General features: G+C 47.5%; 3 protein-coding genes across 5 annotated transcripts; 1 reads left to right on the top strand and 2 right to left on the bottom strand.

The window, feature by feature from the left end:
- Nucleotides 1-96: 96 nt before the first annotated feature.
- LOC134026883 (autophagy-related protein 2 homolog B-like) lies at nucleotides 97-16,801 on the bottom strand. Of its 3 annotated transcripts, none has more exons than XM_062469897.1 (43): nucleotides 16,740-16,801; nucleotides 15,611-16,007; nucleotides 15,346-15,508; nucleotides 15,065-15,217; nucleotides 14,856-14,958; nucleotides 14,611-14,773; nucleotides 14,332-14,511; nucleotides 14,129-14,225; nucleotides 13,865-14,029; nucleotides 13,591-13,745; nucleotides 13,420-13,513; nucleotides 12,918-13,161; nucleotides 12,512-12,674; nucleotides 12,295-12,387; nucleotides 11,813-12,001; nucleotides 11,401-11,674; nucleotides 11,176-11,287; nucleotides 10,575-10,779; nucleotides 10,088-10,230; nucleotides 9,835-9,992; nucleotides 9,136-9,311; nucleotides 8,595-8,745; nucleotides 8,250-8,449; nucleotides 8,059-8,139; nucleotides 7,829-7,935; nucleotides 7,588-7,680; nucleotides 7,230-7,300; nucleotides 7,023-7,099; nucleotides 6,758-6,928; nucleotides 6,266-6,398; nucleotides 5,728-5,936; nucleotides 5,058-5,287; nucleotides 4,658-4,775; nucleotides 4,296-4,490; nucleotides 4,082-4,183; nucleotides 3,887-3,965; nucleotides 3,402-3,612; nucleotides 3,032-3,101; nucleotides 2,771-2,853; nucleotides 2,504-2,625; nucleotides 1,861-2,015; nucleotides 1,582-1,731; nucleotides 97-1,496 (listed from the first exon to the last, which is right to left on the bottom strand). In XM_062469897.1, exons 2-43 carry the CDS (start codon nucleotides 15,770-15,772, stop codon nucleotides 1,266-1,268), a joined length of 6,231 nt encoding a protein of 2,076 aa, XP_062325881.1. In that variant the 5' UTR covers nucleotides 15,773-16,007; nucleotides 16,740-16,801; the 3' UTR covers nucleotides 97-1,265. The 3 variants fall into 3 exon arrangements, with proteins under 3 accessions (XP_062325881.1, XP_062325883.1, XP_062325880.1); XM_062469899.1 differs by having other exon boundaries at nucleotides 13,591-13,742; nucleotides 16,634-16,788; XM_062469896.1 differs by having other exon boundaries at nucleotides 16,634-16,788.
- A 79-nt stretch (nucleotides 16,802-16,880) lies between these two features.
- gskip (gsk3b interacting protein) lies at nucleotides 16,881-18,558 on the top strand. The gene is made up of 3 exons (XM_062470084.1): nucleotides 16,881-17,122; nucleotides 17,870-18,124; nucleotides 18,263-18,558. The coding sequence occupies exons 2-3, from the start codon at nucleotides 17,882-17,884 to the stop codon at nucleotides 18,419-18,421; spliced, it is 402 nt and encodes a 133-aa protein (XP_062326068.1). The 5' UTR covers nucleotides 16,881-17,122; nucleotides 17,870-17,881; the 3' UTR covers nucleotides 18,422-18,558.
- Nucleotides 18,559-22,120: 3,562 nt separating this feature from the next.
- LOC134026985 (NPC intracellular cholesterol transporter 2-like) lies at nucleotides 22,121-24,140 on the bottom strand. Its single transcript, XM_062470078.1, has 5 exons — nucleotides 24,018-24,140; nucleotides 23,567-23,663; nucleotides 23,275-23,382; nucleotides 23,002-23,174; nucleotides 22,121-22,709 (listed from the first exon to the last, which is right to left on the bottom strand). The coding sequence occupies exons 2-5, from the start codon at nucleotides 23,646-23,648 to the stop codon at nucleotides 22,623-22,625; spliced, it is 450 nt and encodes a 149-aa protein (XP_062326062.1). The 5' UTR covers nucleotides 23,649-23,663; nucleotides 24,018-24,140; the 3' UTR covers nucleotides 22,121-22,622.
- Between the last annotated feature and the right edge of the window lie 171 nt (nucleotides 24,141-24,311).

The following is a 24,311-nucleotide window of genomic DNA, read 5'->3' on the forward strand; positions in this document are numbered from 1 at the left end:
GACAAAAAAAAACAAGTGTTAACGTTCCTTCCATCTTCTACTTAAGTCCATGGAACATGCAATGAAGCAGTTATAGCTACCAATTTTCCCTAAAACTGATTAGCTCTTAACATTTGTGGACTTTAAATATTTATTTCCCTTTTAATAAACATGTCATGCTTTTAATACAAATTCCGAAAGTTAACTGTACACATATGTACAATAAACGATATTCTTATTTTCCACAATTACCAATGAGTTAGCCTACATATAAACAATGTCTTCCTTTTTCAACATGTGACATGATGTGAATTTAGAAATAGCGTGACCACACAAGTTGACTAAAAAGGTTCAACATGAACATGGTTTTTAAGACTTAGGTGACACCAAATATGTAGAAATAGAAATGGTGTGTTTTTGAAATATATATATATATATGTGGAGAGGAAAAGTATTTGACAAACAACCGTAAAAATAAAAGTGGAATTGGTGCCATAAAACGTTTGGCAAAAACTATTTCCAATTGTGAGTTTTAAAGTGAAGTAATTCTATATAGGCCTATCTTTTACATAATTGTTCTATTTATCTATGTACTAGTCACATGTGACCATGTCATAAATTGGTACGTATCACTGAAATGTATTTTACAATGCTGACTGTTTACAATTTGCCTGAAATGTTACATATTGTTAATTACAGTGCCCACACAAACATAAAATACATACATAACATACACGTGATATTACATTAGTTTACAGCTTATCTAAGAAATTATTTGACATAAGATAACGATAATAACCAATTGCAATAGACTAGTTGTACCAGGAATTTTAAAATACTGCAAAGAATTGTACTTTAAACTCGTGTCGTCTTCATTAGACACCAAAGTCTTTTTTCCTCATCGTTTATCAAAGACTGTTGTCACATTCAAAGAGCCAGTCATACCCTTAAAAATATGATTTACTGTAGAACTACAGGGTACAGTGGCCTAAACTCTATCTTCATACATTACCCTTGCTGCAAAGTCCCCTTGTCTAACAAATCATAGTGTGATTGTATATTTTAACCATGAAGGCACAGCAATTCTGATTCTAGTTCAAATTGCCTATGAGATGACTTTCGTTTTATTCACACCAGCAAAGACTATAAATCAGCACCAGGTCCTTCCAGAATTGTGCACACAGGCGTAGCTTGAGGAGCCAAGCTTAAGCTGAGGGTCAGTTGGCCTGTTTTTAAAATGGCGGTTGGTTCTGATGTCAGTTTAGTCGGTCCAGTCAGTGGGCCCATTACTCCTCCCCTTGCCTCCATTTCTGAGACTCCTCCTGCCTCGCGTCGGGGTGGATTTGGTTCCTCATGCCCCCCAGGACGTTGGAAGTGGCCTCGGTGGCCATGATGAGGGGCTTGACCACGGCGGGGGGAAGCTGTCGCAGGACCCCCCCCACCGCCCCAGTCATCCCCCGCTGCTCGTGCTCACGAGTAGCCGTGTCGTAGATGGTCAGCGCTGTGTCGGTGATCCCCTGGAGACGCACACAGCAACGTTACCGTGGTCACAGCTGCCATGTCTGTTATTCGTGCAGTTATTTTTTCAGACTGTTTATTTACCTCTTTTACAACGGTGTAGGCTTTGGCGACGCCCTCGCGGAGGTCAACTGGCTGATGAGCCAATCGGTAATGAGAAAAACGCTTCACCCTCTTCGTCTCTCGCTCATCGGGTCCTGGGGACACCATGTCGTAGGCCGTCTCTGCTGCTGCCTGAAGGAAAGAGACAAACAGACACAAACAGACTGAGTTGATCTTCGCTCCTTGGATGTAGATCCTCATAACTGCTATGCTTGTTCACACAGTAAAAGTGTGAAGGTGGATCGGAGCGGCTGGTTCTACCTGGATGGTCCGGACCATGCGGTTGGTGAGTTCTAGAGCAGCCATTGCGGTCGAGGTTCCAAAGGAGGCAGTTCCACGCTGGAACCCTCGGACGATCCTGCCGTCCTTCCGGTACTGTTCTATCGGCAGCCAGACCAGATCCCTGAAGCCCTGGACTGAACACAAACCCATCCCTGAAGCCCTGGACTGAACACAAACCCATCCCTGAAGCCCTGGACTGAACACAAACCCATCCCTGAAGCCCTGGACTGAACACAAACCCATCCCTGAAGCCCTGGACTGAACACAAACCCAGCCCTAAAGCCCTGGACTGAACACAAACCCATCGAACCAACCACATGATAAACTGGTGTACATCAGTTTTGTCAACAAACCTTTTAGACGAACTAGCTTTATACCCCAGTGTAGTAGTAAAACATCAACAAAAGAACAGCATTTCTACTGGGATCGGAGTGGCCTAAATCATAATGCCCTTTGTCACTACTGTGAGGTACTAACAAGCTTTTCTCAAATCTCCTTACAAAGAAGCATTTCATAATTTCTGTGACCAATCCCCCGTGAAAATGTGCTTTCTAAATGGCCGTGAGAACACAGGTCTGTACCCCCGAACCAGCGGTTCTGCCTGCCTGGCCCGCCCACTCACCCAGCTGGACCAGGGAGTGCATGGGCCCAACGCCACTCAACAGTCCTGGCAGCTGGTTCTTCCTGATGTCATTGTGCCACTCGTTTATAGCAAAGGAGAAGAGCTTATCCACACCTAGCAGCCTGCAAGAAAACCAAGTAGACAATCAGCACTGATGTGTCTTAATTAGATTTTTTTTGTTTATAATCATAAGGAAACCAGTCCAATATTTTAAAAATAAAGAAAATCCTTCCAGTGTATGAAGACTGCAGTGCAGGTTAAACATACCCTTGCCTATAACACAATCGCCTTAGTTTCAGCTCGGAGCAGTTTAGCTGTGTCAGCCCAATTACAATCCCTGCAAATGTTCCCTGAAACACAGAAGCAGTGCAAGACAAGTCAAACCTACTGCTCTCTGGAAACAATATACTCCTTATCCATTCACTACCTGCTGATGTACTGTACTTTAAAAGACAATTACAACAATTATGTACACATCCTGCATGCGTTTATATATAATGTATTACAAAGTGCTCTTATACAACATACCTGCTCCATTGAAACATGTTTCCCATGATAGTCCAGGCGTATCGGTACTTCAGATGTAAACCTGAACTCTCTGTGATAGAAATAAGAAATCTTAGTTCAATCAATTGTCCAAGTACAAATACTTTTCAAAATAAGTTTTTTTTTTTTTTTTAAGAATATATTTTTAAAATGTGAAACTTTGTGTTGAGTGTCAAAAGTTTAGAAAGGTTGAAAAAATATATTTTTTAGAAAGTGTACTCATTGATGAGTACTCGATGAGGACTCTACTATCCTCTACCGTACTCTGCTGTACTCCCTTTTAGGCTTCTTTGTTCTCCTCTCCCTTCACTATTTGTGTGAAAAACATTTCGAAAGGTTGAAAAAACAAAACCTGAAGAAGATGGGTTGGTCTGTGAACGAGGCAGTGGCAGCATCAGCTTCTCCAGGGTCCTCGCTGCCCGAGGCAGCCAGCCCGTTCTGACTGGCGCGGCTCTGGGTAGGAACAGAGATGATGGGGGCCGGTTCCTGGCTGGCCCCTCCGTGCTTGGTAAAGCTGCAGGACACCTCTGGAGTAGGAGGCTTCTTCATGGACACATACAGGGCTGCGGAACAACACGGACACTTCCACGCGTCACTACAAGTAACGGTGCAGCCACGACCCTCACATCAAGTACGGCTTGGTGTTACAGGCTGAAGCAAAGCAGCCTTACCCTAATTTTGTTATAGGAATTTTTCTTACATTTTGTGGCATTTTTCATGCTTTAAAGGATAGTTTTTAGGTGAACTGTGACAGGAAAGAGAGAGGGGAAGACATGCAGCAAAGGGACAGGGCCAGATTCGAACCCAGGCCATCAGGTGAGCTGGCCTCAGACTTACCTTCCTGGTCCGGGGGAGAGAACAGCTCCACCTCAGCAGCGAGGCTAGAGAAGAAGTCCTTCAGGAAGAACAAGGCATCCTACGAGAAGGCAGAGGGGGACCACAGTCATGTGATCGTGTCTTACTCAAGAGGCACTCATCATCTGTGCATCACTGATGGGATTACATCCATCTGTTGCTCTCTCCCTCGCTCACCTGGTCGATGTTGAGGCGGAGGGGCATCAGAGAGATCCGTAGGCAGCATTCCTGCGGCGCCGGGCCCATCTCAGGACAGATGTGCAGGGCTCTTACCGTCAGCTGCAAAAAAACCTCACACTCACGCACCAACCTGCCTCACCCACTCCCACCCACCCGCGTTTTAACCCTGACAACATGCCCTGTTCCTCCAGGCTCTGCTGGTGGTGCTCACCATGTTGGAGTGGGCCTTGCGGGGCATCTCCTTGCTGGTGTACAGGTACAGGAACTTGTTCATCTGGGAGCTGGCCAGGCGGTCTCGGATCTCCAGGTCCTGGACGATGAAGACCTGCCGAGACACGGGCTGGTCCATCGCCGACCCACAAGCCACCTGGGTCACCTGAGGGTAAACCTCGTGTTGGAACCTCACCTGAGGACACCAGCAAGAACACCTGTTAGATCTCTGAAGGCCAACTCACACTGCCCCAACAACATCCAACAAACATTCTACTGTTGGCTGTTGGGTTTGGAAAGATCACGCTCATCACACCAAACCATCACAACCCAACAACTGTCGGTGTTGGTTTGGCCTCTTGCCTTGCTGAGCTGGATCTCCATCAGGACATCCGGGTTCCTGCCCCGCCCTCCCCCGGGGCATCCCCCAGCCCGGCCCTGCCTGACCGGGGTCTGGGACGGGGAGCTGTGAGGCGTGCACCTTCAACAACCAGAGGACCAGAGATCAGCACAGGTTCAACCACAGCCATGTAGACAGCCTCTCTGTCCCCTCCACGCCCGAAGACCTCACCCCCCCACAGACTCACCCCCCCACGCCCACAGACTCACCCCCACGCCCACAGACTCACCCCCCCACGCCCACAGACTCACCCCCCCACGCCCACAGACTCAACCCCCCCACAGACTCAACCCCCCCACAGACTCACCCCCCCACGCCCACAGACTCACCCCCCCCACAGACTCACCCCCCCCACAGACTCACCCCCTGCTTCTGGCTGGAGAGGAGGCGTACGCCGAGGCTCCAAAGTCCTTCCCTCCGTAGAGGTGCCAGACCACAGAGATCTCCCTGATGAGGTAGCGCACCTCTGGGATGGGGAAGTTCAGGGTGACCCTGCTGGAGTCGCTGCTGGTCAGGGGCTGGCTGAAGTGATCATCTTTCACCTCTATGGTGTCGCCGGTCAGCTTGTGAACCACCGGCTCCTGGTCCTTGTCCTGAGGTACACAACACAGACACATGAACCAGGCCAGTGAACCTTGACTGAAACAACAGGCTGTTCTGGCTGGGGAGAATGTCGCTCTGTGGTTAGAGAATTTGACTGCAGATCTGAAGGTCACAGGTTCGAATTCCTCCCTTGTGCTGTACATGGCTTTGGACAAAAGCCTTGTCTAAATGATACATTATACATGACAGTAGGAAGACCCTATGTAGCAGTCCAAGAGATTCACTGTCATGGAAACAACAGACGGTCATTCAAGACGATGGAATTCTTGGGACATGGCAAGCAACAGATATGAGATATGGTATGAGTTTAGCAAAGCAACATATAAGATATGGTATGAGTTTAGCAAAGCAACATATGAGATATGGTATGAGTTTATCCAATTCACATTGGCTACGTTTATACATTTAGTCATTTTTTAAGAGCTCTAACCTCGGCTCTGGAGCTGGGAGTCTCAAGGATGCAGAAGTCGTCGGCCTCCTGGGTGAGTTTGGGGATGGGGGTGATGAGGGGGGAGTGAAGCGTGGGGTAGGTGGGGTAGGTGGGACTGGACTCCTGCGGCAGGTTCCCGCTCTCGTCCGGGAACAGGAACAGGTCAGAGCGGGGAGGGTCCAGGTCCAGATTCTGAGCCTCATGAAGTCCTACAAGGGAGGGAAAATAACTGATTAGAACTACGGTGTGTACTATGCTAATGTCTTAGGCACCTAAGATTTATTTTATATGAATATTGTCTTACATTTCTTCTGTATTTGTAAGGTAGTTGAGAAAAACGTTGAGAAAAATGGTGTTTAGTCTTTCCATTTCATTATTTCTAGAACCATTCTTGATTTACCTTAAAATTGTGTTGAAAATGTATTTGCTGTAAAACTGACGCTGAAGACTTTCGCACTTGTCTGTGTGTGTGTGTACTGTGTGTGTGTGTGTACTGTGTCTAACTCGTCATGCCGAGGCTGTCTGAGTGCAGGCCCACCGTTGTGCTGCAGGCCCAGGGCGTGCTGGCTGTCTGTGTCCTCCATGGCCTCGCTCATCAGATCCTGCAGCAACTGCTGCTCCGCCTCGGGCAGCAGGGGGGCCTGGGAGGGGGGCCGGCTGGGGGCCTCCGGCTGAACACACACACACACACTTCCATCAGAACACAGGGAGAGCTGAAGGGAGTGCCCACACAACCTTATTCTGGGTCTTTATCATCTTTTCTTATTGACAGGACAGTTGGAGAGAGACAGGAGGAGGGAGAGAGACAGGAGGAGGGAGAGAGACAGGAGGAGGGAGAGAGACGGGGAGATGTGAAGGATATGGCCTCAATCGGATTCTAACCTGAGCCCCTGCATTTGGCGTTAGCCTGACTGGTCCGCTCTCTTACCCCCTGAGCTACTGGAGCCCCCTCACCCCATTGGGATGAGGGCTGTGTGAGTAAGACAGCTGTGAAGGGTTTTAAAGACCTCAGATCGTTTTACGGACTGACCTTGGTTCTGTATTTGGAGCCGCTGCACCTGACCTCCACTCCTGCAGGGGGCAGCAGGTCTCCGTAGCTGGCCACGTACTGGATGAGGTTCATGAGAGCCGCACAGGAGTCTGAACACGTCCTGATGTGGATGACATCACTGGAGCAGCGTAGCTCAAATCTCGGCTCCGTCTGTGCAAACACCAGACAGGGGGGGATTTGAACCAGTGTGCCCCAAAGTTGAAAGCGTGTTTCTCATTCATGGGCTGAACTTTTCAACTCTTACCAGCTCTCCGTTCAGGCCTGGTTTGACAGCAGTTATCCTCAGCTCCAGAGTGCCCATGTCTACAACCTGAACATAGTCTGTGGGAGGACGCAAAGTCGACACTCATAAGTTATGACACATATATTTACTTAACAAGAATAGCTATTGTCAATCATATTCAAACATATTCAACCATATTCAAATGTTACACTGTGAGGCTCAGCTTACCTCTCGCCAGGTTCACAGAAACGGCGTTACACTTTTCGGACAGGAACAACGCAGCTTCATCCAGAATGATCCTGGAACAAAGGAAGCAGGGTTATCAGACGTGTGTGTGGGCGTCTCCTGTCTGCGTCGTGACCAGGGCGGGTGACCAGGGCGGGTGACCAGGGCGGGTGATCAGGGCGGGTGCCCAGGGCGGGTGCCCAGGGCGGGTGCCCAGGGCGGGTGCCCAGGGCGGGTGCCCAGGGTGGGTACTCAGGGCGGGTGCCCAGGGCGGGTGCTCAGGGCGGGTGCTCAGGGTGGGTGCCCAGGGTGGGTGCTCAGGGTGGGTGCTCAGGGTGGGTGCCCAGGGTGGGCGTCGTACCGGAGCGTGGAGGAGGAGCGGTCTAGAGACACGCTGCTGGAGATGCTGAACGTCTCAACCAGCAGCAGAGACCTCAGGGGCAGGTACAGCGGCCTGAGGACACAGGAACACAAACAAGCTTGGTGGTTAGAGCATTTGACGGCAGATCATGAGGTTGCAGGTTCAAATCCCCCCTGTACTGTACATCGCTTTGGATAAAAGCGATCCATTCTGACATGGTTCTTGTAGAGGCCCACAGCACCTGTAGTCCAGAGAGCAGCTCCACAGGTGCAGGTGAAGGGTCGTGACAGAGGAAGGAGGCGTGTATCCCAACACAGGCTCGTCAGACACGTTCAGGAAGTCCACAATCTGTTCCACATGTCAGGGAAAACCAACAGGAAGTCAGGACAGAGGGGGTTAGCGGCAGAGTGGAGGTGCAGGGCCTGTGTGTGTGTGTGTGGGCCTGGGAGTGGCTGGCCTGGTGGAGGTTACCTGGTCGTACCAGCCCAGGCTGGGGTGGACTACACGGTGCTGGAGCGTGGCTCCTCTCACTCCCACAGCGATCAGGAACTCCTGTGAGAAACACAAAGCACTCATACGTGACACGGCTCCACCGGCAGAGCTGACACCACTCATGACCCAGGATGGGGCGTACGGGACAGGAACCGTGGACCAGGCTGTACCTTGACGTTACGGTCCATGTTCTGAGAGGAGATCTTGACGGCAACAGACAGCATGCTGTGGGCCTCCAGGCCAATCCCCTCCGAGGGGGACGTCCTATCAGGAACCGTCTCCGAGGGGTAGATGGCTGGCTCCAGCCAATGAGGACGCGTCCTGCAAGGCAGCTTGACGTCAGCTACAGGGGTGTCCCCATCTATCAGTCCTTGGAAGACAGAAAACAGAGAGACAACAAGTGAGGCTACAGGGATAAGAGTTGTTATGATGTCATAGATCCAGTAGCATAACTGACTGGAAATTCATCAAGTCAATCCCTAGGTTGAGTAGATGGTCTTGTTCCCCCGTCTCACCTTGGTGATACAGGCAGATGTTACTGGTGTGGAAGCAGATGTAGTGTTGATCTTTGTAGCCCTCGTACTGGGTGACGCTGAAGAGAACTCCGTTCTTCACCTCCAACCAGAACTCCCCGTGTCTGTTCTCCAGCACGGTCTTATCCTCCTTCTGGAGGGAAAAGACGACAGTGACTGAGCAGAGCTGGAGCTAGCTCTATAAACATAACCCTGAGGTCCTAGTGAGAGCGGTCTGACCCTCTCTCCGTCCCCCAGGTCCTAGTGAGAGCGGTCTGACCCTCTCTCCGTCCCCCAGGTCCTAGTGAGAGCGGTCTGACCCTCTCTCCGTCCCCCAGGTCCTAGTGAGAGCGGTCTGACCCTCTCTCCGTCCCCCAGGTCCTAGTGAGAGCAGTCTGACCCTCTCTACGTCCCTGAGGTCCTAGTGAGAGCGGTCTGACCCTCTCTCCGTCCCCCAGGTCCTAGTGAGAGCGGTCTGACCCTCTCTCCGTCCCTGAGGTCCTAGTGAGAGCGGCCTGACCCTCTCTCCGTCCTAGAGGCGTACCTTGGCGGAGGTCTGGAGGGCCACCAGGCCGTGGTTGACTGTGAGGATGACAGAGAACAGGCTCTGGGAGCTCTTGTTGTGGGTCTTGGGCTTCTTCCTCCGCCGGGACCTGAGGCCCAGGTCAGAGGCCGGGGAGTAGTACTGCATGGTGTCCTCATCTGAGCCGCTGTCCTCCTCTAGAGACACAGGACCGAGACACAGGACCGAGACACAGGACCGAGACACAGGACCGAGACACAGGACCGAGACACAGGACCGAGACAAAGGACCGAGACACAGGACAGAGACACAGGACAGAGACACAGGACAGAGACACAGGACCGAGACACAGGACCGAGACACAGGACCGAGACACAGGACCGAGACACAGGACAGAGACACAGGACAGAGACACAGGACAAACCATGACAGTCTGAACATACAAGTGATAGGACCTGGAAGCGGTCTTCACTTACAGCTCCATCAATACCACATCCAACAGTTCATGTATTTGATATATATAGCATAAAATACTGACAGTGATGTCTGACAGGAAAGAGATTGGGGGGGGAGAGGACACAGAGAGACAGACAGAGAGACAGACAGAGAAAGAGAGAGAGAGCGAGCGAGAGAGAGGACATGCAGTAAGAGGCCCAGGCCGGACTCAAACCCAGTGTGCCACCGGGCTGCCACCCCCCCTGTAGTGAAGGATTCTCTCACCCTCAGGTCCGGTGGAGCGGAAGGGGCTGAAGCTGTCCTTGGTGTACGTGTTGATGAGCTGGCTGGCCACCGACAGACCCACTCCGTATGGCATGTTCTCCACCGTCTCCACGGGCGACGGAGCCGTCGGCTCCCATAGCAACAGGTCGTTGTTTATCCTGGGAGACGTCAGGGTCATTTACCTCCTCATCAACAAGTAGTCACAAAGAAGCAGGCAGACATGCTAAGGGAGACCTGACGCTGTGAGGCCTACCTGTTGTGTAGTTTCTCGTAGAAGGCCTTGCTGTGTAACGACAGCTGTACGTTGGGAAAGCAGAGCTCCAGGATGAACCGGGAGTTTCCCATGGTTTTCTCCTGGAACTCAGTCATCTCAGCCACATCGCCAGGTATCACCATCTGTGGAGAGAGGGGATAAACCATCGTCTCCTTCAGCCTCACATATTTACTAAATCTTCCTAAGGACCTGGTTGAGTTGAATGTTGTTTCAGGTTGTAAACATGGACATGACAGCCCTGCACCTGGTCTGGAGTGTAAACCTGGCCCCTTACATTTACATTTAGTCATTTAGCAAACGCTCTTATCCAGAGCGACTTACAGTAAGTACAGGGACATTTCCCCGAGGCAAGTAGGGTGAAGTGCCTTGCCCAAGGACACAAGTCATTTTTCACAGCCTGGAATCGAACCGGCAACCTTCTGATTAATAACCCGATTCCCTAACCGCTCAGCCATCTGACCCTTACCTCTTCGTTCTCGTACATGACCCTTCGCGAGGAGAAAGGCGACGGTTCGGGCTTCCCAAAGTCACAGACGTCCTTCAGGGAGTGGGCGGCCCCCTCCCCCTCCTCCTCCTCCTCCGGGGAGTTGTCCTCTGCCCCCTCGTCCTCCTCGGCGGTGCCTCTCTCCAGGATGGAGTGCACCGCGGGGGGGTTCACCTTCAGCACCACCCTGCATGAGAAGGAAGGAGAGCGTTGGAGCAGTTCAGTCAGTGAGGGTGTTTCCACTTTTTTTTCCAAAGGAGTTAGAGAGGGTTGGGACTTGTGGTATTTTACGCTTAAAAAAATAAAGGTTCCAATTAGATCTAAGGACAGCCATTACCGACCTTTTCCACTTCATGGCCCACTTGCATAATTTACCAACAGTAGAAATATTTCAATTATTTTCTTTGGTTTGGCGGCCCACCACTAGTGGGCCACAGCCCACAGTTTGGGAATCGCTGCCATAGGAGAACCTTTTTTCAGTTCCACAAGGAACCATTTCAACTGGGGTTCTTTTAAGAATCTTTCATGAACTGGTTATACAAACAACCAACTAAGGGTCTTCAGCTTGATGCCGTGTGGTTACCTGGGCCAGTCAAACTTGCCACTGTCAGAGGACGTGGTCATGTCTCCATCCATGGTGTGGGACACTTTGAGGAACCTGGCTGCTGGAAGCTCTGGCTCCTCCTGGAACTTCCCTGGGGGGGAGGAAATAGGTTGACATTTTGGGTTTTAAGATTTTTTGTTGTTGTCTATTTTCTGACTGGAGAGAATTCCTAAACATCAGTTATCCACAGTCAGTGAGACATACCAACTAGCTCTCTGAAGGTGAGCTCCATCTTGGTCTGCTCTGGGCAGCTGCCTCCTGTAAACTCAGTCTTCACCTCCAGGTCCTCCAGCTCCAGGTACAGCACCTCCTTCTGAAGAGACTTCTTGAACCACGGGCCTCTCTCCTGGTCGGACCGCAGGTCCGGGATAGGGAATCGAACCACCAGGCTCAGGACAGGAGCGTTGACCGTTAGTGACACGTGGCAATTGGCTGGGGTGCGGCTGTCATCAAGGAAGACCTCCGCAAAGGCTTTGTGCTGTGAGATAAACAAAGAAAGGCATTCAAGAGTATGTTTGTTTTTTTTCCTCTGGCATAAAGAGCAGAGAGAGAGAGGGCAGAGAGAGAGGGCAGAGAGAGGATGAGAGAGAGGGCAGAGAGAGGATGAGGTCTTTACCAAGCTGACGTGTTTGTTGTAGGACGTATACATGTGTGAGGACATCATCTCCGTGGTGACCAGTTTCTGCGGCTGCAGCAGGGAGTTGAGGCGGTCGACGATGCTGATGTCCAGCTCTGAGCGCACCTGTCCCAGCTCTACCTGGATCTCTGCCTTCCTGGGCATGCTGCTCAGACGCACCTGGCCGCCCTGGACACGCCAGGCAGGAGAGGACCCGTGAAAACAAGCAGGTCCCCGGCCTCGTGTGTCATCAGCTTTTTTAAACACAACATGGCCTCGTTTCCCAGACATGAATTAAGCCTAGTCCTAGACTAAAACCATTTTCAATGGAGATCTTCCTTGAATGTTTCTCTTACTTTAGGACTAGGCTTAGTCCATGGCTTGAAGCCAGTTCTAGACTTTAGTGTTTTATCTTCATTACATTTTTCTACTCAGATTAGGGCTTGACCCTTGTCGGGGAAATTGGCTGTATGATCGTTTACCTGAGGCCCTCTGCGCTCAGCCAGTTTGTAGAGCAGGTGCAGGCAGGTGGCAGGTGACGAGTCAGCGCTGCTGGTGGTGTCGAATGTCAACAGCTGAGGTGAAAAGACAAACCAGTGAGACACACCTTGACTAGGCATTTTGTCAGGTGCATGCAAACGTGTGAGGTCCCGAGAGCTGTAGAGACATGAGTGGTGTTGTGGTTCAGGAGCGGCTCACCTCAGTGTACTGAGCCCTCCTCTGGGAGGCTGAGCTGAGGTTCTCAGAGGGAAACAGGCACTCCAGCAGCTCCATCTGGCCCAGGGAGACGTCAGTGCTGAAGGTACGCAGGCTGGAGCCCTGGCAGTGCTCATAGCTCACCTTCAGATCCTGGCCCACAAACCTGCAGAGATGTTTCGGTCGTTCATTAGGTTCCACTAAAGGATGTGCTTAGGGGTGAGGTTTCATGTCCCATACACGTTGAAAACCAGAAATCTGTCCCCCCCACACACACACAAATTATATTTTTATATATCCTCAGTTATAAAAAAAAAAAAGCTGTCCCATCCACATTTGAAAACTAACCTACGCCCCTGACTGAGGGATTAAGAGGTCAATATGAGTGACACAAAGTTGACATTAGCACCTGAGGTGGTCGTGGGGGCAGGCCATGTCGAACACGGCCCGGGACTGAATGAACGACGCAGGGGGGAGGTGGTCTGGGCCGACCAAGCGGAAGAAGCCAGCAGCCATGGGGGCCAGTGGGCTGGGGGCAGCGTTGGGCGGAGGCAGGGGGTCGATGTGGAGGACCGACACGGCCAGGCTACCCAGAGACAGCCTCAACACCAGCTCTGGCCTGGACTCATCACCGTGTGTTTTGGAGGAATGGGCTGAAACACAACGAAGCTCTGATGTGAAAACCTTCCTCAGTGAGTTTTCCCTTTTTCCTTGTCTTCCTTGTGGGTTTAGGTTGGCTGAGGGGCAGTTCTGTGGATTTATGTGAATCCCTCTGTGACATTTCTTGTAAAAAGAGCTATACAAATAAAAGCTGATTTGAAATGTTGATTTGAAAACAGACAACTCAGGGAACTTAGGGTGTGACTGTCACTGCTGTGTTCGTCGTAAGTAACACTGGTCTGGATTCTTACAGGTCTGTCTCAGCAGCTTGTGTGTTAGGAAGGGAGTCTCCTGAGTGGGCTTCTCTCTCTGACGGGGCACGTCCAGGTACTCATCCCAGAGAGTCTGGAAAAACAGAGAAAGCACCGTGAACGTGAGCTTCCAAACCCAGGACAGCTCCTGTGAGTGCAGCTCAGACTCACTGTGACGTTCCCAGAAGGAGACTCCCCTGGGGAGGCTGAGTAGTTGCTGTTGAGTGACAGGTCAAGATCCACAGTGGGGGGGTCCCCCAGAGGGGGGAGCGACGACAGGCTGTGGGACATCTCCATGTCAGCCATGGAGAAGAACACATCCTCTGCTTCAACGCCCAGGATCAGGGAAGGAGGAAACCAGAACACACAATGTCTCAACATGCTTAAGAACTGTCTCAACAATAACCGTGTTAGATAAGTGCATGTAAGATTTGCTCATGCCCACCTCGACTAGACACAGTTCTAGCGGTCTGGCTTTCAAAGAAGTCCGGTTCTGTTCCGGTCAATGGGGAGTCTTTTTTTAGGCATCGGTTTAGCTCCATGTGGAGACGATACTCATCTTCCTGCTGCATGGGACGGCTCTTCCTGTCTTTTGTCCACTCCTGTCCGCCTTTACGAGCAACACAAACAGGTGGTCATAAAAAAAAACATGTTTCCTCTTTAGGACATCGAGTTCTTCAGTGAATGCAGATGTCAGAAGACTACCCACCTGGACTTGAGAACACTCCAAACATGTCCAGAAGGAGATGAACTTGCCGTGGGGATAGCAGCATGACAACGGTGTCAATTTGTCCAACAACATCCAGCTGAAACAGAAGGAACATGGAAACATAGCATCTGAGCATGTCTGGGTAATAACTACGAGGTTTTAGAATGAAAATAAATACACAAGACAGTTACAGTAATGCTAACCTTTGCTCCAGGCATGGTCTGGTTCTGTTTCAGTGTGAGAGACAGCTCAATTTTGCCAGTCAAACTGCCAATCTGCATGGGTTCAGAGGGCATAGCGGAGGACATGGGCTCGGTGAACTGGGGATGTGGTTCACAGATGATCCTGGGGTTCCAGCTGGGGGAGAGCTTGGCCTCAGTCTCCTGGGAGCGGGAACAACAAGAGGAGGGGGATCAGTGGGAGTGAACGCCGGTTCTCCGTGGCTTACCTGCACTGTGCACAGAAAGCCAATGGAAACTCACGGCTGGGGTAGGTGAAGATTTGAAACCAGCTCTGGCCGTTTCAGAGAATTCATCCCAGAAGATCTTGACTCCCTCCATCTGCAGGTTCTTATGTGCAAACGTGGTGGGCTGGTGCACGTTGACACTGGGACTCTCCTCGTCGGTCTCGTCACAATAAACAATCCTGAACACGACAGCAGAAGATGTTGTTCATGGGACGTTGACATAACTGCTAAACACTAACTTAAAAATACCGTATCCCTTACTTGTTTATTCGGATCTCTATAGCAATTCCTGTTTTCGAATTCTCTGGAACGTGTTCAATTCTGAGAACTGTGTCCACAAACGTAACTTTGACTCTGCGTAGAACTTGAAAACACACAGAAAAGAAACTGCTCATAGATCTGTATCAAATCAAAGAACTAACAAAGTCATGTTCATCTGTCATCAAGATTTATCTTATGACATAATGTACCCGTTTCAATTGTTTCTGCAAACTTTTCCAAGCCCTCAAGTGGCTGGAAACTCTCTCCCAGATCGTCAGTCAGTCTCTGGCTCAGACAGTCCTTGGCTAGCTGCATGCTGCTTGTCATGAAGCTGGACCAGCACATGGGCTCCATACCTGAAGCTGAGAAAGTGGAAAGTAAACATACTACAAAGAATTCTAGCTACAGGACAGGACTAGCTTTAAAAACAAACAAATCTGTCACAGTTATCTCTGATGAGGACGAATGATGGCTTATCTCTAATCCTCACCCACACGAGGCCGCGGTCTGAACACCATCTCTAGGCCTTTGACCTCCAAGGCACAGTTCTCCTGAAGCAGGGCGGCCCACGGAACAGTGAGAGAGATTGTCTGGATGAAGCCCTCGATGACTTCGAAAGGGGCATCCACTGATTCCAGGATCTCATTCAGTGACTGAAAGGGAAGACATACGGCCGTGTATTTTCAGCACCCAGGATAATACTGATAATACTTAACAGTGGCACTGTAAGCTGCACAACAAAGATTGAAACTCACCCATTTGTCCAATGGCACTTGTGCTAGTGATCCAGTGCCTTGATAAAGGTCTAAACTCAGCTGGTCAAGACTAAGCTTCTCCTGGAGGAAATTTCCCAAGTACCGGTGCAGAAGATATCTGCATGCCCGCTTTTTTATGGACTCCGAGAATGGCCAGGGCATCTTGACTCGCTGAAGATGACACTATGTATTGAATGATGTATTCTGTGCAGATGTTTTATATATATATAGAGTGGCTAATTAATTAAGACGGTATCGGTTCTGTCATCCTATCGATTAAAAAAGTTCAGGAAAAAGTGAGCTTCAACATCCCTCACATCCAAGAGGGAGAGGTAATTCAGATCTACTGAATTCTTGTGCAATGTGAAGAAGTTTTACCGACTCCAGTTTGCTGTGCCTACAAAGTAAAACAGAGACACGAAACAAATTACAGACACCTTTCAAGTGGAGTGTAACGCCAAGAAAAATGCAGTTGGTTAAATCATTATGAGTCAATCGCTTGCTGAGCTCACTCATTGCTGAGTGATTCTTTATTTACAGATACAGACATAAGCCAGCTATACTTGCTACACACACGTACGATAACAGTAAATACGATATATTGCCAGCTAACCTAATGGTAATCAGACAGGTAATCGTTTAGCTTGACAGCAGTCGCTCGACTCATTTCGTCATCAAGACAACAGCCGGTGTCGATAGCTAGCCTAGCTAAGAACCTTTCTGAACATATATACTAATTTTAACTGATTATCTAACCATCATTACCTGCCACTTTGTTTTTCGATCAGTGGTTTGAACCTACTACTAAGATGGGTGTTCGATTCAGGTTCAAACAGGACATGACAAGATTGTCCATGACAACATGATTATTAAATCCCTCCTTATCGTCGCTTGTTGTGCTAACATTGGCTACAGTAGCTACTACTTCTAACTAGCTAGCGTGTTAGCTAACGCGTTAGCTAGCTAGGCTATAATAAATCTCATAACATAAATTTGGGGCTCAAATCGATTACATGTGTTTACCTCTCTACCGAATGCAGCTCAGGTGACAAGATAAGACGACGTCTTAAAAATGATGCAATAACCGTATTTGTTGTGGTCGTAGACTAAGGATTACTTAACATCTCACCTTAAATTGTTTACAAACACTCTCATGAGTCCGCACCACGTTCGGCTGTGCGTACTGTCGGCGTACTTCTTAAACCACACCCATTTCTGCGCAAATAGACAGAAAATGTTCGGTGCGCATCTAAGCGTTTCCACATGCTTTCCTACTTTCCCCTTGTTTGCTTCTTTCAACTATATACTCACTAAACAAAAAATACTGCAAACATAGCAGCTATAGAATATAAACGTCGTGGTATTGGTTATGACTAAAACTGTATGAACTTTGACAAACAAACAGATGTCTGGATAATGTGTGGTTGTTCGTCGTTATACAAAAATCTGTTTATTTCCCAGCGTGCATGAGCAGCCAGGAAGTGAATATCGACAGTTCTGCAGAACAAGGAGGTAAGTAACAGACGTACTTATCGGCACCCTTTGCCTTAGAAATGAACATTTTGAACTAAGGTGGATTTAAAAAAAATAGGTTTGTAGGCAATAAAAAGTCATAAATTCTATATGTTAAATATCTTCGTAGTTGTTTTAACAGTTATCCTAACGTTAGCCAGGTTGATAGCTTGCTAACTCGCTAGCCTACCTACTAGCTACGTGTTAGCTTCAGACGCTAGCTTTGTGGTAGGGAGATTTCATAGATTTTTTCCTTAAAAGCGGTTTTAGTAAGTTGCCCAATGCAAATGACTTAATTGAAATACAGTATTAATATATACTACATGGTAAAATGTAGTACCTCTACACGAATTCTAGTAGCTACTGTAATCTGTGCTGCGTAGATGCATAACGTCATCGCACCGCAGGGACTGTTGTTGAGGACGTGCAACTGGCTGGTAATAATCATAGAAGTAGTATCAGAATCTAGTATCTTTCGGTTTTACAATGCGTTTTACAACATTTAGGTTCCTGACATTTTTTTTCAGTTACTTATCAATGCAATTATTTTCTTTTTAAGTCAAATAGACAGACAACCAATAATGATGGTTGAACAATACTAGGTATTTACAGTATATATATACACCTGCACTTTGTTCAACACACTGTCCTGATTTTACCACAACTTTTCCAACATCACATAGCTTAGGAAATAGATCATAAAGTTATTGATGTTGATCACTTCAATATTGTTACTCATTCCTGTAGCCTGGCAGGGAGATGGAGATTGACTGCGAACCAGAGGACTCTCTTATCTCCTCGTTTGACGAAGACTGTGTTCAGCTTGGAGGCGTCAAGGACATGAGGCTGGAGGCGGAGGCGGTGGTCAGCGATGTGCTCTTCGCAGTGACGGAGATGTACGTCTCTCAGAGTCTGGACTGTGCTTTGGATGTGGCATACATTAACGTTGAAATAAGAGAAGGTACTCGCTTTTGCCTGGAGCTCACTGAAGCAGGCCTAAGGGTGAGGCATTTCAGACATTTAATATATGTACACATTTTATATACACACACAGTATATATATTTATTTATTTGTAATACTGCAAATGAGGAACATTAGTTCACTTGGCTTAACCAGAACTCTTTATTATACTTTCACAGGTAGTTGGCTATGCCTTTGACCAAGTGGATGAGAGCTTAAGCACTCAGTACCATGAGGCAGTTTACTCCCTCCTGGACACCCTGAGCCCAGGATACAGAGCCGCCTTCGGGAACGCCCTGCTGCAGAGACTGGAGAGACTGAAGCAAAATGGACAATAGGTCGAGGGAAAGGAGCTTCTGAAGCCGAGGTTGTTAAAACGGACACTTATATAAGCCTTTGGTTATGGAGAAAGTTGCTTTCATAGAGACAAAAGTGCTATATGGACAAAAGTATTAAAACTATTTGGACAAAAGTATTGGGACACCCCTCTTAATCATTGAATTCAGGTGTATCCTTCAGTTCCATTGCCACCGGTGTATAAAATCAAGCATCTAGCCATGCAGTCTGCCTTTACAAACATTTGTGAAAGAAGTTGCAGTTCTAAAGAGCTCACTGAATTAGAGCGTGGTACTGGAATAGGATGCCACAGTTGCAACAAGTCAGTTCGTGAAATTTCTTCCCTCCCTTGATATTCCACGATCAACTGTAAGTGGTATTGCAAAGTGGAAGCGTTTAGGAACCACAGCAACTCAGCCACTAAATCGGCAGACCATGTAAAGTTTCAGAGCGGGATCGCTGAGTGCTGAGGCACGTAAAAGTTGTCAACCCTCTGCTGACTCAACTGCAGAGTTCCAAACCTCCCCTGGCATTAACATCAGCAAAAACGTGCGCTGAGATCTTCGAGGCGTGGGTTTCCATGGCCAAGAACCTGCATGCAAGCCTTCCGTGACCGAGCCCAGTGCCAAGCCTCGGATGGAGTGGTGTAAAGCACGCCGCTACCGAACTCTGGAGCCGTGGAAACGTGTTCTGTGGAATGACGAAGCACGCTTCTCTATCTGGCAGTCCGATGGACGAGTCTGGGTTTGCCAGGAGAACATGCCTCACTGCATTGTGCCAACTGAAAGTTGGCGGAGGGATAATGGTATGGTTTCTGGGGTTGGCTTTGGCCCCTTAGTTCCACTGAAGGGAGATGTTAATGCCTCAGCTTACCAAGACAGGAACATTCTATGCGTCCAACTTTGTGAGAACAGTTTGAGGAATCCCCTTTTTCTGATCCAGCATTACTGTGCCCCAGTGCACAAAGCATATTAATGCCTATGGATTTAAACTGAGATGTCATAAAAGCTCCTTTAGGTGTAATGTGTAGGTGGCCCAATACTTTTGTCTATATTGTGAATGTGTGCCTGCACCCTTTGAGAGTTTTTACATTGTTTTGCTGTAGGGAACATTCTGAAGCTGAGTTAGCTCATCCTCGCATCTCCTTTGTTCAGATGAGTGGGAATGTCTTGACTACATTATCATAGTATTATACCATGGTCTGGGTGAATACTCGATTCTGATTGGCTGCAGGGGTATATATTATCACAGTATTACACAAGTGTATTTATTTTGGTATTCTGACTTAGTGACTTACTTAGTCAACCACCCTGCTTTACTTGTACATGAACACTGCTCCAAAACATGAAGGGAACACATGATAATCACAAAGGCATTCCCCCAGAACACCATCTACCATCATGCCCTGGTCCAGGTCTGGGAGGAGATCCCCCCAGAACACCATCTACCATCATGCCCTGGTCCAGGTCTGGGAGGAGATCCCCCCAGAACACCATCTACCATCATGCCCTGGTCCAGGTCTGGGAGGAGATCCCCCCAGAACACCATCTACCATCATGCCCTGGTCCAGGTCTGGGAGGAGATCCCCCCCCAGAACACCATCTACCATCATGCCCTGGTCCAGGTCTGGGAGGAGATCCCCCCCCCAGAACACCATCTACCATCATGCCCTGGTCCAGGTCTGGGAGGAGATCCCCCCAGAACACCATCTACCATCATGCCCTGGTCCAGGTCTGGGAGGAGATCCCCCCCAGAACACCATCTACCATCATGCCCTGGTCCAGGTCTGGGAGGAGATCCCCCCCAGAACACCATCTACCATCATGCCCTGGTCCAGGTCTGGGAGGAGATCCCCCCCAAAACACCATCTACCATCATGCCCTGGTCCAGGTCTGGGAGGAGATCCCCCCCAGAACACCATCTACCATCATGCCCTGGTCCAGGTCTGGGAGGAGATCCCCCCCAGAACACCATCTACCATCATGCCCTGGTCCAGGTCTGGGAGGAGATCCCCCCCCAGAACACCATCTACCATCATGCCCTGGTCCAGGTCTGGGAGGAGATCCCCCCCCAGAACACCATCTACCATCATGCCCTGGTCCAGGTCTGGGAGGAGATCCCCCCCCAGAACACCATCTACCATCATGCCCTGGTCCAGGTCTGGGAGGAGATCCCCCCAGAACACCATCATGCCCTGACACTGTCGGGGGAGCACGTGGGGGCTGTAGGGCTACTGAGTCACGTTATGAGTCGCTGATTTTCAGTGTGAGTTTGACTCCAGCCCTAAATCGGTTGGTGTACAGTAAAGATGTTGATATTTCATTGATACCTGATGTGTATACCTATGCCATCCACTCCAAAAATATATATTTACCCATACATGTGCAACACCTACAAGGTTCTATGTCTCTTTGCACTGGCCAAAGATAATGAGAGGCTTTCAGAAGGTTATTTTTCAATCTCTCAATCACCTACCCCTACCGTAAGTCATAAACTGCCTTAACTGTTGACCATAGTGTTCCATGTGGTCAGACTTAATATAATACAGATAAATATTTATTCTAACAACCTATACATAAATGCATGCATGCATTCACAGTCATTTTGTATTAAATACATTTGTTTTGACATTGAAGTGATTTTGGATGTTGCTGTATGGTAAAGGTAGGTAAGGGCATATTCCAGACATGGTAGTCTGGAGGTTTGTTTGAATACTTCAAAGTCACATGTCCCACTACATTTAGTAATTACTGAGCAGTGGGGATGAGTAGAAATCCTTTATCAAACTATTTTGTTTATCAAAAAGCACAGAATAAAAGTCTCCTTCCCTGCTGGGTCTGGGGTGAACAGGTTGAGGAGCGCATCCCATTCAAATCGCTTGAGGATGTTGGACCAAAACCATGTCTGTTTTATAGTTTAATTTAATTGCATAAATGTATTTTATTGAAACTGACATTTGTATAATCGCTTTTACGTTGAGTGAAGTTGACTGCAGAAAACTATAGACTACCCTGTACGTCTTGCCTATTTGTACTGTTTATGCTGCTGACATTTGCTCATACCAATAAAAGCCCCAAAATACCAATAAATACAAAAAAAGTCTTACTGCACCTTAAAGCCTTCCATGGAATGTGTTTATGGATCAATCCCTTGTAGATTAGTAAACTTTTGCCTCTCTTGCATTAAAACATTGTAAAACTGCTGAGGAAGGAATTGCTTTTCCAAAGTTCAGTCAAAGGGGGTAATTCACAAAATATTGCTTGGACATGCACTAGATTAAGCGTGGCCAGACAGCCAGTTCTGCGGTTCAACCAAAGCACTTCAACATCGTTGGATTTCCTGTAAATGTGCAATCTAGTCAAAGCCTGGAAGAAATACTGACTTTTAGAAACAGCTTTTTGTGTAAGTAAATAATGTAAGCTTTTAAAACCATGGACCATCATGTGCTTACATTGACCAATCCAAAAGTAGTGTTTCTTCGAGGGTGTACATTAGTTCAGCATGTGCAGCTGCTAGCATGATCTCCTGATGATGTGTAGTCCTGAAAGAGGCTTCCTCATGACTGTGTTTCAAGGGGTCAACCATGTCTTATAGCTTGTCTTGTAAGGGCAGTGATTCTTTTACTGATTTGTTTATTGATTCTCTGGACAATAATTAATCCCTCCCTACCCCAGACATTAAAATAGATAAATTCCACAAGATTATGTTCATGAACAAGTAAATCAGTTTATTAAATATTTATTTTTAGTAGAAATGTCTTTAATCAATGTAGTATGTATTTTGGTAAAAATGTTTAAAAAAAAAGAGATGCTAAATGCATTTTCTGGCTACATAGCAGCCAGTAATGTAAAAGCCATTATTAAAGGGTGCTTCACAGAAATGTAGATAAATAAAGTTCTGGCATGATGGATGAAATTATATCCAAGCCAAACCTGTTAAATCCTCACCTAATTTAGCAAATCATAGAGGACAGAATTCAGCAATACTTCAGTAATCATTTGAATGAGAATTTGGCTAATTGTAAATGGTTAAACCTCAAATCAAAAGTCTAAACAATTCAATAAAGCTCTATATTAAAATCTAAAGAACTGTAAAACCTGAATTATTTAAAAGAAGACATTGCAGGTCATCATAAACTAGGTATGATCTGCTTGTCACAGTTAGGATCCCTTTTTGAAGTCATCAAGGTGCTTTGATCAGCTCTCAGCTCACAATCTGAACTGGGAATTTGATGCAGAACAAGTCCTTGCCGGTGTCATCTCTTAGTTCCCATTCCACAACCAGCTTTAACTACAATAAGACAAAAAAGGACAGACCCAAGTTAGATTTTTGCACGATAGCGGTAACCTATGCTATTTTTTTCTCTTCTGTATAATTAATTGAATTGACTGCAGATCCATCTGATCTTAGATCAGATGGAGGAAGTGGAAGTGGCTTTTAGAGAACTGCAGTGAGCATTTCCCTTTTTCACATCTGCAGTTTAACTGGGCCATCCTATAGTAAGCCTAAAGACCTACAGCCTACTTACATCTGCAGTTTAACTGGGCCATAATATAGTAAGCCTCAAGACCAGCATACTTACAGATGGGTACTCAGTCTTTACTGGTAGCTGATTCACATAGGTATAGCTCTTCTGTTTTTGGATGGGGCAGCTGATTCCAGACTTGCAGCCGTCTTCAATAGGGATGGGGAATGGGATCGGAACACCAGCGATCACACCATGAACAACTGCTTTGCTGGTATCGCTTTGCACTTCTAGAACGACATTTAAAATTAATTCATTAGGGGGGAGCGAGGGGGGTTGATGGTATTTTAGCTCTCACGAAGAGCAATATTGTATGCAAATACAATTTACCACTGCTGAAGGTCACGTTGACAGCATATGATTGTCCTTTGCGGAGCTGGCATGGTTGTGTGGGACAAGGGTTTATGTCGACCATGGACACCTTACCAACAGCAGACCCTGAAGGGAGGATAAGAGGAGACTTAGACTAAAAACGGGCTACTTAAAACATTTTAGTTTAGAAAAGGACACAACAAGCCTGACTGGCAACTAGAAAAACAACAACAGGACACCAAGTATTTAAATATGGTATCACAGGACAGCACATACCCGATGCATTTTGAAGCGCTGGATTTTAACTTACCACAATCGAGATATTTCACTGGTACAGCACCGGTGAGTGCAACAAGTGAGAACAAAAGTATGTGGGTTGTTCGGAGATCCATCGTTTACTTGCAGACCTGAAACGTTTTTAAATCAAGTCACCAATCACTAGTCTTTTCAAATTCCAAAGACCAAACATTTGACTGAAACCACCAGTTCAGTGATTCAGCAATCATATGACTGTCGAATTCCTGATGACACAACTAGAAAGATATCCAACTAGCTCCCCCTCTCCTTCTACGACTGAAAGTTTCGAAACATACAAAAGCTACAGATATTTGACTCGCTGCTACTAGCTAGTTAAATGAGCTTACACTGGCTATCTGTATCTACTGTTGTCGGCAAACAAATGTCACGTTGAATTCAACAAACTGAATCTTCTACATATAGACTGTACACGACAGATAAAGTAGTTAACAAATAACTCATACCTTTGTAAATGTTCCTGTTTGATGGACTGTTATGCTACGCTACACCTAGGACGGACTGTACTTCCTTATCTGTCATGGTACGCCTGCTATTTAAAACGTTGATGTAAAATGTTTTGTACTCCAGCGTTCGCCGAAACAACGTGGGTGTGGAAACTTGGGCGGAGTTTAACTGTGATTAAAAGTGTAGGCGTCTGTGTCCTCTACTCCACTGTCTCCTCTCATTTCGTATCGATCTATGAAATCATAAGATCACCAATAAATAGCCTACTGTGCATCATAATACATATTTACATA

The sequence above is a fragment of the Osmerus eperlanus genome, chromosome 9, assembly GCF_963692335.1.
Source record: "Osmerus eperlanus chromosome 9, fOsmEpe2.1, whole genome shotgun sequence".
NCBI classification, from domain to species: domain Eukaryota; kingdom Metazoa; phylum Chordata; class Actinopteri; order Osmeriformes; family Osmeridae; genus Osmerus; species Osmerus eperlanus.